Below are 14,307 nucleotides of genomic sequence, written 5' to 3' on the forward strand. Positions count from 1 at the left end.
CAGGACTGAAGGGTGAAGCAAGTGAAACGCCTTGTGCTGGGTTTTCAGAGAAGGATAAACATAAGGACAGATCAGAATCGTGACAGGAAAGCTTTTGGTTCAGTCAAGTAATCAAATCAAAATGATTTTGTTCTTTCTTGGGGTTTGTGCATTACTGATGTGGATCGGAGCTCGAGAACACTAAACAGGAAGATATATATATATATATATATATATATATATATATATATATATAGAAGATATATATATATATCTATATATGAATATCGATATATAATATATATCTATATATATTTTTTAAAAAATTCGCAATCGCATAGCTACTTCTGACTCCAGAAAGAAAAGTTTTTTTGTAGAGTGGAGAAAAACTAGGAAGAAACTTTGTCGTATGCTGCATATTCGTGCACAGTGAGGGAGAGTAGTTTTATTTTAAATCGAGATCAGTGTTAAAGAACCATCGTTTTTTAACCAACACTGTCTTACATGAAAAAAGTTTAAGGAAACGAGAAAAAAATAAGATCACAACCTGCCTTTGCTGGAACCATATCTTTCGATTTGATTTCTATTTTGTTGCTGCCTTCTTGGATAAATTATTACAAATGGCTTCTTCTATGATGTACCTTACTGCGAAATGCATGCTAATTGCCCAACTTCTGATCCTGATGGCAAAAAGTAGCAGAGCGCTTGTGTGTCTGCCCTGTGATGAATCGAAATGCGAGGAGCCCAAGAACTGTCCGGGCAGTGTAGTTTTGGGTATCTGCGGTTGCTGCTCGGTTTGTGCGAAGCAAAAGAACGAGAGCTGCGGGGGAGTCTATGGACTGTACGGGACTTGTGACCGTGGTCTGCGGTGTGTCATCAGACCCCCACTCAACGGTGATTCCATTACGGAATATGAAGTTGGGGTTTGTGAAGGTATGCGTCAAAATCAAAGCACGTATTATGTTATTTTTTGTTATTAATTGCAAATGATAGCGGGGCAATGTATTTATGAATGTTTATTTGGATAGAAATTATAAGCTTCGAACCAATGGTCAGCATGATCAAATAAATATATAGTTTTGTGCGTAAAAAACGATGGCATTTTCCGAAAAGATGAATGAAGGACAATATGAGTTGTCACCAAATATTTAAATTATCTTGACCTAGCATGGAAGCCAGATGTTAAAAGTTAGCTGAATGTCAATGATCTTTTTTTGGTTGGAGCCAAAGTTGAATTAGTTGAAAAATACTATATGGTTTGTTTTTCTAAATGTTATGAACCAGCTGTTAAAGCAATCTCATAATCAGAACTGTGCATGGCAAAGCTCCATGTCAATCAGCTTCCATAGTAGCAGGAGTCTGTATAATGCATTTCTTAGAGCAGTCCATTTCATTAAAATGTTAGAGTTAATCTGTTTGCTGCATGTGGGGTTTCCATTTATTTTGGGGTGTAACAGATTCCTTGCTGTTTTTGGATTTGGTGTCAGACCCCCCTTTCCACTGTTTTTTTTTTTTTTTTTTTTTTTTTTTTAAATAGGAATGTTTGCTATGCCTCTTGCTTGCGCATGAGCTGGTATATTTTACTTCAGCGCCAAGGACCTACACGTCAAATTCCGGAGATCAGATGCTTGATCCTTTAAAATGTTTTCACGGAGTGGTGTCTCACATTTAGCTAATACATCGTTAATCTTAATCTGTTAATGGCCCGTCGTCATCATAAACGAAGGGAGGGGGTTATTTATTATACTGGTTATATATTTGTGTGGATTAGCTACGTGTTCGGTAATTGATGTGATTGTGTTTCAACTAAAATACCCCAGTAAAACCGCGTTACATTAGAGCTGCACTTCTGCTCATGACGGTCAAACATTAGGCTATTCAATTACGGTACTGTGCTGTTCTTTTGTCCCTTGTCTTAAAAAAATGTACTACGGTAGAGCAGACTGCTGCATAGTAACTAGTTACATACTCAAACATTATTCAAACCAGATGTTTCTGCCAAAGTTGTTTCAGCTTGTTATTACCAGTTTTTTCTAAAGGTATTCCAGATATGTTTGGTACATTGTTTCCAATTGTAAACCCCTTACTAATCGATTTTAATGAAAGCCATATGCATCTTCGTTTCTGCGTAGTACACTTTCCCTACCTAAAAAATAGCGTCAGGAGAAACTTTTCTATGGTGGTGCATTGGTAGCCAGTAGGGGGCACCAATAAGACTTAAAAACAGCTGAAAAAAGACCGGATCTTAGACCGGATTCAATGTGAAACAGAATGTATTGCACATCAATCACAAGTTAGCTTGCGATGTTTATATGCAAAATCAGGTTAGATAACTGCAAAACATGGGCGTCTTATTACGATTACGTTGTGACCTGCACCTCTTTCTTTTTCTTTTAGAACTTGTTTTTTCAAGGCTCCTAAAATAATCCTAAAAATGTTATTTAAACATGAGATCTGTAGTTTAACAGAATGTTCCACACCACTGAGTCGAATTCTTGAAAGTCTTAGTTCTGTGATTACTCTGAAAAAGACTACAATCAATTATTTTCTGATATATTTGTAATTAATTTAGAACAATTTGTAGATTTTATTTTTCACTTTGACATTGTGGACTTTTTTTGTGTCGATCACATATATATATATACACATACAACTTTTTTATAGTGCCGGGGGAACAAATACAGCCTAACTGTCGGAAAAAAAGTTAAAAACCCAACATCATCATATATAGTCAGTTATTCAAGCCGTAAACATTTTGGGTTGTAGTAGTATATAGAGGGTCTGAGAGAAAAAACTACACCAAATTTTGGTGCTTATTTCATATGTTTGGTGTGCAAGGTAATCCAACATGTAATCTTCAGGTGTGAAAAAGTAATTGCCCCCCTAGTTAACTCAACCCAATTGAAGGGATAATTAGGGTCAGCTGTTTGAATACTTTGGTTAACAGTCAGGTGTGATTTGGGCCAGCCCTGCCCAATATAAATTTCTGACTAACATTGGCCCTTACCATCACAGTGAAGTTGTCAGCAAACAGGTGTAGAGGCACATCATGCCACAATTAAAAGAAATCCATGAAGACCTCTGGAAAAAAGCTGTTGATGCCTGTCAGTCTGGAAAGGGTTACAAAGCCATTTCTAAGGCTCTAGGGCTCCACCAATCCACAGTCAGATCATACTGTCCAAATGGAGAGAGTTTGGGATAGTAGTGAATCTTCCCAGGAGTGTCCGTCCTGCCAAAATCTCTCTAAGAGCAAGGTGTAAAATCGTTCAGGAAGTCGCAATGAACCCTAGAACAATATCCAGGGATCTGCAGGCCTCTCTCACCTTGGCTAAGGTAAGTGTTCATGACTCCATCATCGGAAAGACACTGGGCAAAAATGGGATTGATGTCAGAGTAGCAAGGTGGAAAACCACTGCTCACTAAGAAGAACATGAATGCTTGTCTCAAGTTTATCAAAAAGCACCTGGATGATCCTCAAGAGTTCTGGAACAATGTTTTATGGACAGATGAGTCAAAAGTGGAATTTTTTGGCCAACATGGGCCACGCTATGTCTGGCGAAAACCAAATACTGCATTCCACAGTAAGAACCTCATAGCAGCGGTCAAGCATGGTGGTGGTAGTATCACGATTTGGGGATGCTTTGCTGCATCAGAACCTGGACAACTTGCCATCACTGAAGGAACCATGAATTCTTTTCTGTATCAGAGAATTCTACAGGAGAATGTCAGGTCGTCTGTCCGTGAGCTGAAGCTGAAGAGCAGCTGGGTCATGCAGCAAGACAATGATCCGAAACACACAAGCAAGTCTACATCAGAATGGTTGAAGAACAAGAAATTTTAGTTTTGGAATGGCCTAGTCAAAATCCAGATTTAAACCCCACTGAGATGTTGTGGCAGGACCTAAATTGAGCAGTTTATGCTCAAACGTCCAAATGTCACTGAGTTGAAGCAGTTCTTGATGGAGTGGGACAAAATTCCTCCACAGCGCTGTAAGAGACTGACCAATAACTACAGGAAGCGTTTGGTTGCAGTTATTGCTGCTAAAAGTGGCGTAACGAGTTATTGAGTCTCAGGGGGCAATTACTTTTTCACACAGGGGCATTGGGTGTTGCATAACTTTCTTTAATAAATAAATGAAATAAGTATCAACATTGTGTTTGTTCACACAGGGTCCATTTTATCTAATGTTTGATTTTGGTTGAAGATCTGATAACATTCAGTGTCAGAAATATGCAAAAATGCAGAAAATCAGACAGGGGCAAATACTATTTCATGGCACTGTATATATATATATATATATATATATATATATATATATATATATATGCCCCCATGCATGCATGCAGATGGTGCTATTTTTTACTATGTAATCCCCCCCCCCCCCCCCCCCCCCCCCCTGGCAATCAGTAATTTGCAGGCTGATTTTGATTCCATTCAACGAGTCTTAATTAATCTAAAGCTTCTTTTAAATTCTAGTAAGACAAAAGCTATGCTATTTTCTTTTACAAGGACACATGCTACTAAAGAATTATCTTTAGTTACTTTAGGTAACAAAGTTATTGAGATAGTTCATAACTAAGTATCTGGTTGGATAGTAATCTCAATTTTAAGGTCCATATTGATAATCTTGCAACAAAAATTGAAACTCATGATTGCTGCTTTTGTATACATCTGATCTTGTTTTTCTGTAGTTAAAAAAAAAAGGTTGAAAAAAATTGCTTGGATATTCTTACCATAAATTGATTGAGGACACAGTCAATAGGTTTGCATCACCCTTAACATTAAGCAAACTGGATCCTATATATCATGCAGCCCTGAGATATGTTGCGAATTCAAGTTATAGTACCCATTATTGTGTGTTATATAGTTTGGTTGGCTGGACCTCCTTGGCTTTGCGAAGGTTGAAGCACTGGTATATTCTGTTTATATAAGGCTATTTGTAAATTACCTCCATATATAAATGAATACTTCAGTGGATTTTTGTAACTACAGTATTAGATTGCATACATTTTTTAATTTCAAAGTTCCTAAAGTGCATACAGAGGCTGCTAAAAAAATCATTTGTCTATTTTGCTCCTAGAATGATTTACAATCTAAACTTAAGCAGTCCCAAATAACTTTAGTACAATTTGAGTAAGCTGCACAGTTATCTACTTGAGAGTGTGCATGTTTTAAGTAGTTGAACAGACTTGTTACTGTTTGTTGCTATTTGATTGTTGAATGTTTCACTGATTGTTGGCTGTATTATTATGATTTGTATTTTATTTTTGTATCTGTGTTTTTGTACCTCCTGCCTTTCTTGGCTCCGTTGCATTTGTAAAAGAGATTTTAATCTCAATGCGGTTACTTAGTAAAATTAAAGGCAAAAAAACAAAACCAAAACATATATATATATCTTTTTTTTTTTATTAGATCCATTCAGTTTATTATTTCACATGTAACCCAATATTGACAACAGCAATAAACAACCTTCAGGTGCAGTAGAATAATACTACTCTGTGTAAAACTGGGGGAATTGCACTTAATGCTGTCCAAAATTGTCAAACTGCTCTCTAGGTGGGCCAGTACGGCTAAATGATTTTTTTTTTTTTGTTGCCCTTGGGCCAGCTTGTTGTTTAATGTCAACAATTTGTTCATTGTTGTCATTAATAACGGTTTATGTCTGAGTGCATGACGAGACGTGCTGAGACCGAGATCAGGACCAGACGAGCCGAGACCGAGATCAAGACCAATACCTCAAAATGTGATCTTGAGACCAAGACCAGGTCTTGAGACTCCATCTCTGGTGGACGCAAAGTTAAAAAGTTAAATATGCTATGATGTGTTTTTTTTTTTCCTCACAAAAAACACTAATCTGTCTTTGTCATGCAGATGAAAACTGGGATGATGATCAGCTGCTTGGATTTGAGCCTTGCAATGAGAACCTGATAACGGGCTGCAACATAATAAATGGGAAATGTGAGTGTGACAGCATTCGGACCTGTAATAATCCATTTGAATTTCCAAGTCAAGAAACTTGTATGTCGGCACTAAAGAGGATCGAAGGTAAGCACCTATCTCCTTTTATATTCTTATTAAGACTGCCTCAGTGTTTTCAGCTGCCTATAAATGGTAATTACAGCTAATTTCCAAAAAAGAAAGGAACTTGGGTATTTTCAATTAGTGGAATCCATTGAGAATACCAACCATGTAATTCCAATCTATCCACTTGATAAATCTATCAATCTTAAGCAGAATACAGAATCAGCATGTTAAGTTTCCCAAGAAATGAAGGATGGAAGGAAATTGTCTATTTGCTTTTAGGTCTCCAAACCTTCACAAGCTTTATACTTTCCATAAAATGACAGCTGAGTTTTCAGCAAAAACTGTTGACATTTAAAATTCACAAGCAAATGCACTGATTGTATGTGTACCATTAGCAAGCATAATTTGGTACGCAATTTCGCTGAGTCCTTCAGACTCTTCCATAAACATGATTCGCTCAGGACTAAAAATCAAGTGTCCTCAGAGCTGGTCAGAAGCGGTGAATGGACGTGGATTAGTTTTCATCAAGAAAAGTCGGTAAATTCAAAATGAAATGTGATGTTGTGGCCAGAGAAGGCACTTTTGTGCATGATTCTAAACATTGAACCTGGTGCAAATAAATCTTTTTGTTGTACCTTCTTTTTTCCAAAGGCTAGAATAACCATTTCATCCCTTGAATGTTATGTTTTTCCTTGCATATCTTCAAATGCACAGTTCAAAGCATCCATTTTTTAAGTCACCAATTATGTTTTGTATTTTCCCCCGATCCCCAGTTTGGTTATGGCCAATCGTTGCATTTTGCTGAACTGTAGAATCTCAGGACAGATTATACAAATTAATATTATATTATGGTTTACTGTAAAGTCTGGTATTGCTTTGATGCAACTATCCCATAAATTCTGTATCAGATCTAACATAACACTGACATAGTTGATATGCACGGGAGTACAAAGACACAGGACGCTCGAGTCTGAAATTTTACAGATGGTTCTGATGTCCTGTAAAAAAAAATCTGAGCACCTCTGAGAAAGTTATCTGGGATAAAAAGAAATGGAATGTTCGCATTGGACTAAATTTCACAGATGTTGGTAAAATGTTTGTGGTGATTTTTAGTCCTGTGCGAATTAGGCTTTAGAAATGTGTGAAATTACAGCTATGTTCAACAGGCTGTGAATGCTTCAGAAGACAGACTTGTGGTAATGTTATAAAACTGCAATAAGTGAGATATTTTAATACATTAATTTATTAGTTTACTTGGATCGATCAGGATGCGTACATTAGGCTATTAAGTGCCATTTACTGTAATCGTATGAAAACATATTTCCAGGCTTTTAAGCTGAACAAATACTCTGCATCTTTTTACTTTAGCGCGTGCCTATTACTGTACCTTCAGATTGCTGTTTGTTTTGATAACTACAGATACTGTGTGTGTTTCTTCTGTGTGCAGAACATGGAATTATATTGTTTTGTCCATTCTGAAAGCAACATGCCCATTTCTTGAACTTCTCTGGTATTTACCAATGACTGTAACTGCTCTAGTATAAAGTATATTCTTCTCTAATTGTTCTCTGTTACAGTCTGTTTTGTATTCGTAGAAACATTTTGTGCTAAAAAAAGAAAAAACAACATTTTCTCTGCCTGTAGTCACTGAATACGCTGGCAGAAAGTAAACCAAATGTAGAATTATATGTATAAACTATTCATGAATGTGTATGTTTAAATGCACAGTAAGGCAAACTTAATGTTTTAAACAATTTGCAGGTATACAAATTTCCATACAAATTTAACAGCGGGCAATACAGTCCTTGACAAACAGCTCTTGTTTTTGTAGTCTGGGGGTGTGGTTGTCAGACTTTGCATGCTTGGTATGACCTGCCACAATTTGCAAACAAGGATATTGTTTGGGTTTATGCTGGGGTGGTTATCACGGTTATAATCAAATCCCTGAATAACAGTGGCTTTGTTTGTGACTGTAAAGAAGTGTGTTGGTGCTGCTGCTAGCTATGAAAACAGATGAGAGGTTTACCTAAGTGGGATCTGCCGGTAATTGTCATCATCTTGAAGTTTTATTTTAGCAAAGCTGTTACTCAGAAATGTGCAGAGGTGCACTGGGGGCTTGACAGCCTGTGTCTGATTTAATTGGTGCCGGTTAACTAGATTTGCCTGATCTACTTGCCACTACGTGCTGTGCTGAGCGCTGAAAAAGGCTGTTTAAATGTTCAATGTGCAATCTTGACAGTGCTGTTAAAAAAAAAAAAAAAGGAAAAAAAAGGCTGCTGAATTACTCTATTTTGCAATACAACAACAGGGTCTGGTTCAAAGCGAAACTCAGGGATTCCCTAAGGTTAATTAAAAACAAATTTGTTTTTTGAACAAGACTTTAGACTGTTCAGTTGGTTCCCTGGTTCCACCCAGCATTGGTCTACTCTGTACATTAATGAACCATGCTTGTAGCCCAGGTGATACAGATCTTTAAATTTACCAGTTTCCCTACTCCAGATTATTTTCAAAAAACATCTGTGATGACTAAGCCACTACCTTTGTAAAATCATTAGAACATCCCACAATAGGCATTAATAGTATGTTGGCATACATTCATTCAGTAATATAAAGTTCTTATCTTGCACAAAATGCTGAAGAAGGTTTTAGTAACTATAACAGTTACCTAAAAACTTATTATCTCATCTGTGTAAGACGGTCTGTTTTAGAATTTGGCGGTTGTTGTTGTGTAAGTGTTATTATACAGTGGTAGCCATGATCAGCTAAAAATAAGTATGGTGTGGTATTCTCCACGATAAAATTGAGGTCAGTGCAGTACGCAGTTTAGTTAAACTGTCCTGCATCTTCTACAGAAGACGCTAGGCTATCACATGCTGAAGTGCATTATCCACTGCTTTCAACACCTTCTTTCATCTGCAAGAAAAATTCACATTTTTGTGTGAGCACTATGGCAACTCCAAATGCATCGTAGGATGTATAGTCCCCAAACAGCGCTACAGTACAGAGGTACTAATGTGGATGCAAGTTAATATGTTTCCCAATATCTGTAGCCCCCGAGGCACAGGCCCGGTTAAAATCAGACCAATAGTTATTAGGCTCTCTTACACATTGCTTTGTTGCAACATAAAATGCATTTCATCCCTTGTGTGCATTCATTAAAAGTCTGGCTGCTATCTATAGACTATATTTTACTGTCACAGACTAGTCACACCGTACCGCTCAGTTCATACGACCATAGCCTAGTTAATTAAACGTGCTCGAATGGTAAGAATGTTGACTAGAAAGAAGGCAGCCTAATAGTAAGATTATTTTGAAAAGTATCTGTTAAGACTAAGCCACTACCTTTGCAATGAATTGATGTTAATCCTTTTATAAATATCAATTTTTTTTTTTTTTGTTCCAGAACATCCAACAATAGGTAGGATCCTGATGTTAATAGTATGTTGGTATAGATTCATAATTCAGTCATGGATAAAGTAAAGTAATAATGTTGATTAGATAGAAGTGCACATCAGCATAATAATAAAGAATAAATACATTCCCTTGGTAGTCCACAATTGAGCAAATCCATCTTATTAATCCAATGCTAAACCACAAGTGGAAGTGGCTTGTAAACTGCAGTTCTATACAGTAGTCTTGAGGGCCCAGTTGTGAATATTATTAGGTCATTTTAGATAGGGGTTTGAGGGCTTGGGCATGGCTGGCAATGGCCCTGCCTTTTACACTCAGCGGTTCGAGCTATGGTTTTCCATTTTATTCTCATTTTTCTTCACTGAGAATGCTCCAAAATAATTCGATACTAACATGAAATTTGTGTTTAAAGGAATTCTTATTTTAATAAATCATTTCCAGTAAACGACTGCCAGGACCTTTTTTAGAGAATCTGTTTTAATGAGAATTAACTGTATTTACATGTCGGGCCTATGCACTCTGGTCACTTCCCAAAGCAATATTTTCTCATTAGTCTTATAGAGTAATTATTTCAGCCTTTGTGATTTATTGTCCAAATCTTTTCCTTTGCAACACGTTTCCAATTTAATTTGAAACAAAACACTGAAGTGAGAACAGATGCTGCACAGCCAGCATTGCTGCATGACAAGAAACGCAGTTTGAAATGATATTAAGTGGGGTGCAATTCAGCTGAATATCATAAATTATGTTATTATTATTAAAAGTAGGCTAAAATACATTATACAGAGAACCCTAAAAAGCATTTCAATTAAATTAGTCTTGTTTCCCATGAACAATTTCAAATGCTGTCTGTTTTTAAATAAAATTAGGTTTTAAAAAGTTTATTACCTGACTATCTAACAGGTAAGGGTCAATTGCAATACACCAGATTTAGTCCAATTGATGCGCCCAACAGGGAGAGTAAGTGAGCTTGATCCACTTGCTTGGACTAATGTTAGCACCATTGCAAATCCCAATTGCAGTGTACCAAAAGTTAATTGGATGTTGTGATCGTCAGCTAAACTAAGTCTGATGCACTGTACTAAATCGGAACCATGTGGTCGCAAAAAAGGGGATTAAGTTATTCCTGTGAAGTTAAAGACTACACTAGTCTGACTGTTCTGACTTGTCCCCTTTTTCTCAATATTTGCTTACAAATATTTGTAATATGGGTTATGATCAGGAAAGATGTGTTCTTGACGTTCCTCATGTCTGTATTACATAACCCAGGAATAATGTATATTTTTTTAACGATCATAAGCATTTTAAACTTCTAATACAACCTTGCAGACTTATGCAAATTACCATGGTAGTTTTACCTGGTAATATTATATTCATATATTTTTTGCCATAATAGTGATGCGTATTTACAGTGTTTTTTATTTTTATTATTGTTCTGCTTACCATACTTCCCTTCACATTACACTGGGCTATGTTATATTTTATTTATTTAAACCTATACAACAAATATTCCTTGTTTCTCTTAGTAGACTGTGAGGGGAGTTTTATTTTAAAGAATATAAATATTGTTTCAGCTTTGTACCTTTTTATAATACAGTTATTTGACAGTTTGTTCTGTTATTGTCCTGCAAGTGTGGCAACAGGTGATAAGCTGGCCATGGCTCCCACTGTAGGTCGCTGCTTGCGTGTGATCCCTGTTTGCATATGCCTTCATGGAAAAGTGTCTGCATGGAATATAGATTTTGCAGTTGTAGACTGGAGCAATGTTTCAAAACGTGTGTTAAGACGTTATTCTGCCTTCCTACAGGTATGCAGCCTCTTGCAACCCTGAGCTAGTTCCTATTACCCTGGACTTGTAGCCCTTTTTAAGATTTTTTTATTATTTTGCATCAGATCCTTGCCATTAAATTGTCTTCATAACATCCACCGTTTGTATCAGAAACACGTCATTGGTTCCTGTCTTGTGTTTTTTTTTTTTTTCATTATTAACTGTTGTGTAAGTGACTAATAATAGAACAGACTTATTGGAAACTTGGAGTGCACCATTTCCCCTGAATTTATTTATTTATTTATTTTTATTTATTTATTTATTTTTTGCAGCTTCTCTTTTTTAAAGAAGGAGGTTAATGGAAAACAATAGTCCCTGGTGTGGACAGTGTAGTTTATAGTTTGTCCACTGGGAGAAGTCTTCAGAAATTGTTTAAATGCATTGGTGAAGAATTATGCTTCAGTACGCTTAGATGGCACAAGTATTCCGAATATTAAGTATTTAGAATGCTAGAATATTCTGAATGCTCTGCAGGCTGAATTCTCATATTCCTTTCATAATCTGCGTTTTTACATGGTAAACGGAATATTCCTTTTATCGAGAGCTGTAATTGTATATACATAAATGTATGCTGTTTTTAAATTTAGACGCATATTTGTAGATCTAGCATGCATTGAGATTTGTTTTCTGTACTCAAATTCTAAGAGCATTTTGTACTGTATCTGTGTAGGGCCCCGATACCTACTGGTGAGTGGCACTTTAGAAATTTTGAAAAATAAATAGATAATATGGCTAATATAATGTGATGACTTAATTATTTTCTTTCAGCCTCGTCAGTCAGCTGGTCAGGGTAACTTTCTTCTTCAAACCCAATGTCCACCATGCTGCTGCGAAAGTGCACCCTGTGAGAGAGTATGCCCCTTACATAATAAATACATTTTCCCTCTTCTGTTTTGTCATGTTTGCTACTTACTAGTTACATACAGAGTTACACTTAATAACATTGAATACAACATCTAGGTTTTTTTTTTTTATATACACTTGGCGTTAATTTTGTTAAGAGTAAAAAGTTGTGTGAATAAACACACCTACAGCAAAAGTACAGATGTGAGAAAAGCTTAAAGAGGAAAATGTACAACATGTGCTTGTTTCTTCTAGTTTTAACATGTTAAATTCAAGGTTTTTTCCATAGTCTAAAACGTGCATGCAAGAAAGCTTGTTTGTCCTCGCCAATCCGACAGAGAGAAATTCAGTGAGACCATGGTAATTTTGGAGCTTTTTTCTAATGGTCTTCTGACCTTCCTAAGTTAGAGGACATTAAAGGAAATGCCTCACATTCCACTACTTGAGTTTGTGTCTTTATACTTTTTGGCACGATTACAGCAGTGAATATTTGTGCTGGGGAGCTAGTCATGCTCTTCACAGGCTCCAGTGTGTACAGAGGACAGAAACCCTGCCAAAAGCAACCTGTTTCTGCTCTCTGCTGTGGGCCCAGTGGTGTTGAATAGTTTGTTGTTTCAGAGGGCGGCTCATGCAAAGCAAGAAAAAATAAATAAATATGAAGACAACACCTCCAGATTCTGGATCTGTTACCTGACAAATAAGCCACATATTATACAGTAGAGCTTTGCAAGCCTATTCAAGTTCTGAGGTTAAGGTGGAGTTGGTAAAAAAATGTGAAGAATGTTTTTGGTATGGCTTTGTAGCTGCTGTTCTGAATCTGTATGGCTTTTCATCTTTTCTCATCGGTCAGATTTTGTCTAAGATATGCCTCGGTACATGAATAAAATAGTGCTTGCTTAATCAAATTAAATAAACGCTTACTGGAATAAGCAGCAGTGTAGGACATTTGTCTGAACTTGCGAAATAAGTGGTGCTGCAGTATTCAACAGATGGGAAAATAGTTTGAAAGGGTACTATGACTATGTCATGAGGCACACTGAAGGGTGAACTGAAGAGAAACCAGACAGCAGGATTTCCATTTGATAAAATTGCATTTAAAAAAAAAAAAAAAAAAAGCTAAAAAATAATTGTAATCTTGGTTGCTTTTCTGGAAGGCGAATCCGTCCATAACCAATAAATACGTCATCAGCAAGAGCATAAAAGCTCTGTGCACTATTCTTTCATGTCGCTTCTTTTTGTTTTGGCTGCTAAGTCAAGCGCTGGGGTGACCACTTAGAGTCTGGAGGAAGGGCTGTCCTGCACCATGGATTTCTTGAGGTTTCCCCCTAAAAAAATAAAATATGTGCGTAGGGGGTTTTTCCTTACCTGAGTGCTGAGTGGTTCGTATTTAGTAGTTCTGCGGGGTGCGTGGTCGGGTTTGAGAGGCTGGGCTCTATCCCTCGGTGCAGTCATGCTCTGGGACGCTCATGTTTCAGCTGCTGATTTTCATTAAATTCATTATTTGGGGGTATTTTGGGGCAGAGTGCCACTGTGGAGAGCGTTAAATATTTTACATTATTCATTCATGGTTTGGCAGCCTCGTCATTTCGGGGGGAGGTGGCTACAGCCACTTATCTGCGGCACTGGGATGCATCTATCTGTTCGTGTATTTCCAGCTGGCCTCGCGCAGGTACCTGTCGGGCACTCGCGGACGAGACCTCCGGCCAATTTATTTCGTAACTGTAGGGTGCGTTATTTATTCTCCATTCATGGTTTGGCAGTCTCGTCTTTTGGGGGGAGGTGGCTAATAGCCACATCCTATCTGTGGCACTCGTATGCATGTATCTGTTCGTGTATTTCCAGCCGGCCTCGCGCAGGTACCCGTCGGGCACCCGCGGACGAGACCTCCGGCCAAATATATATTTCACAGTCATAAATCATCTGCAATTGCAATCGCTGTCATCATCATTCATTCACTGCCATTCGCTTAAGCGGATTAAGTCCCAGAAGGGTAAAATACATATCTTGATATTGCTCAATTTTAGAGCACCTAAAACCATAGATAGGCATTTAATAGCCAGAGCTGATCTTTTATCTCTCTTAAGAGAAGATCAACGCTCTTTGTAAATTTAGAAGCAGTGGGAGGCTGTTGGTATGTGGCACAGTACCGCTTAAATAAGTTGGGGGGAGGGGGGGGTGGCAGTAGAAACTACCTAGCATATGTGGAATGAACCTGCTAGTTT

The 14,307-nt window shown here is 37.3% G+C and overlaps 1 protein-coding gene across 2 annotated transcripts in view; it reads left to right on the top strand.

Annotated features, from left to right (window-relative positions):
- Positions 1-315: 315 nt before the first annotated feature.
- crim1 (cysteine rich transmembrane BMP regulator 1 (chordin-like)) overlaps positions 316-14,307 on the top strand; it is a 264,844-nt gene continuing 250,852 nt past the window's right edge. For both annotated transcript variants that reach the window (XM_041252822.1, XM_041252823.1), the window contains exons 1-2: positions 316-912; positions 5,851-6,024. In XM_041252822.1, the coding sequence (XP_041108756.1) occupies positions 600-912; positions 5,851-6,024 (487 nt within the window). In that variant the 5' untranslated portion in view covers positions 316-599. The remainder of the gene's footprint in view (positions 913-5,850; positions 6,025-14,307) is intronic.

This window comes from Polyodon spathula, chromosome 6 (assembly GCF_017654505.1).
Source record: "Polyodon spathula isolate WHYD16114869_AA chromosome 6, ASM1765450v1, whole genome shotgun sequence".
Classification (NCBI taxonomy): domain Eukaryota; kingdom Metazoa; phylum Chordata; class Actinopteri; order Acipenseriformes; family Polyodontidae; genus Polyodon; species Polyodon spathula.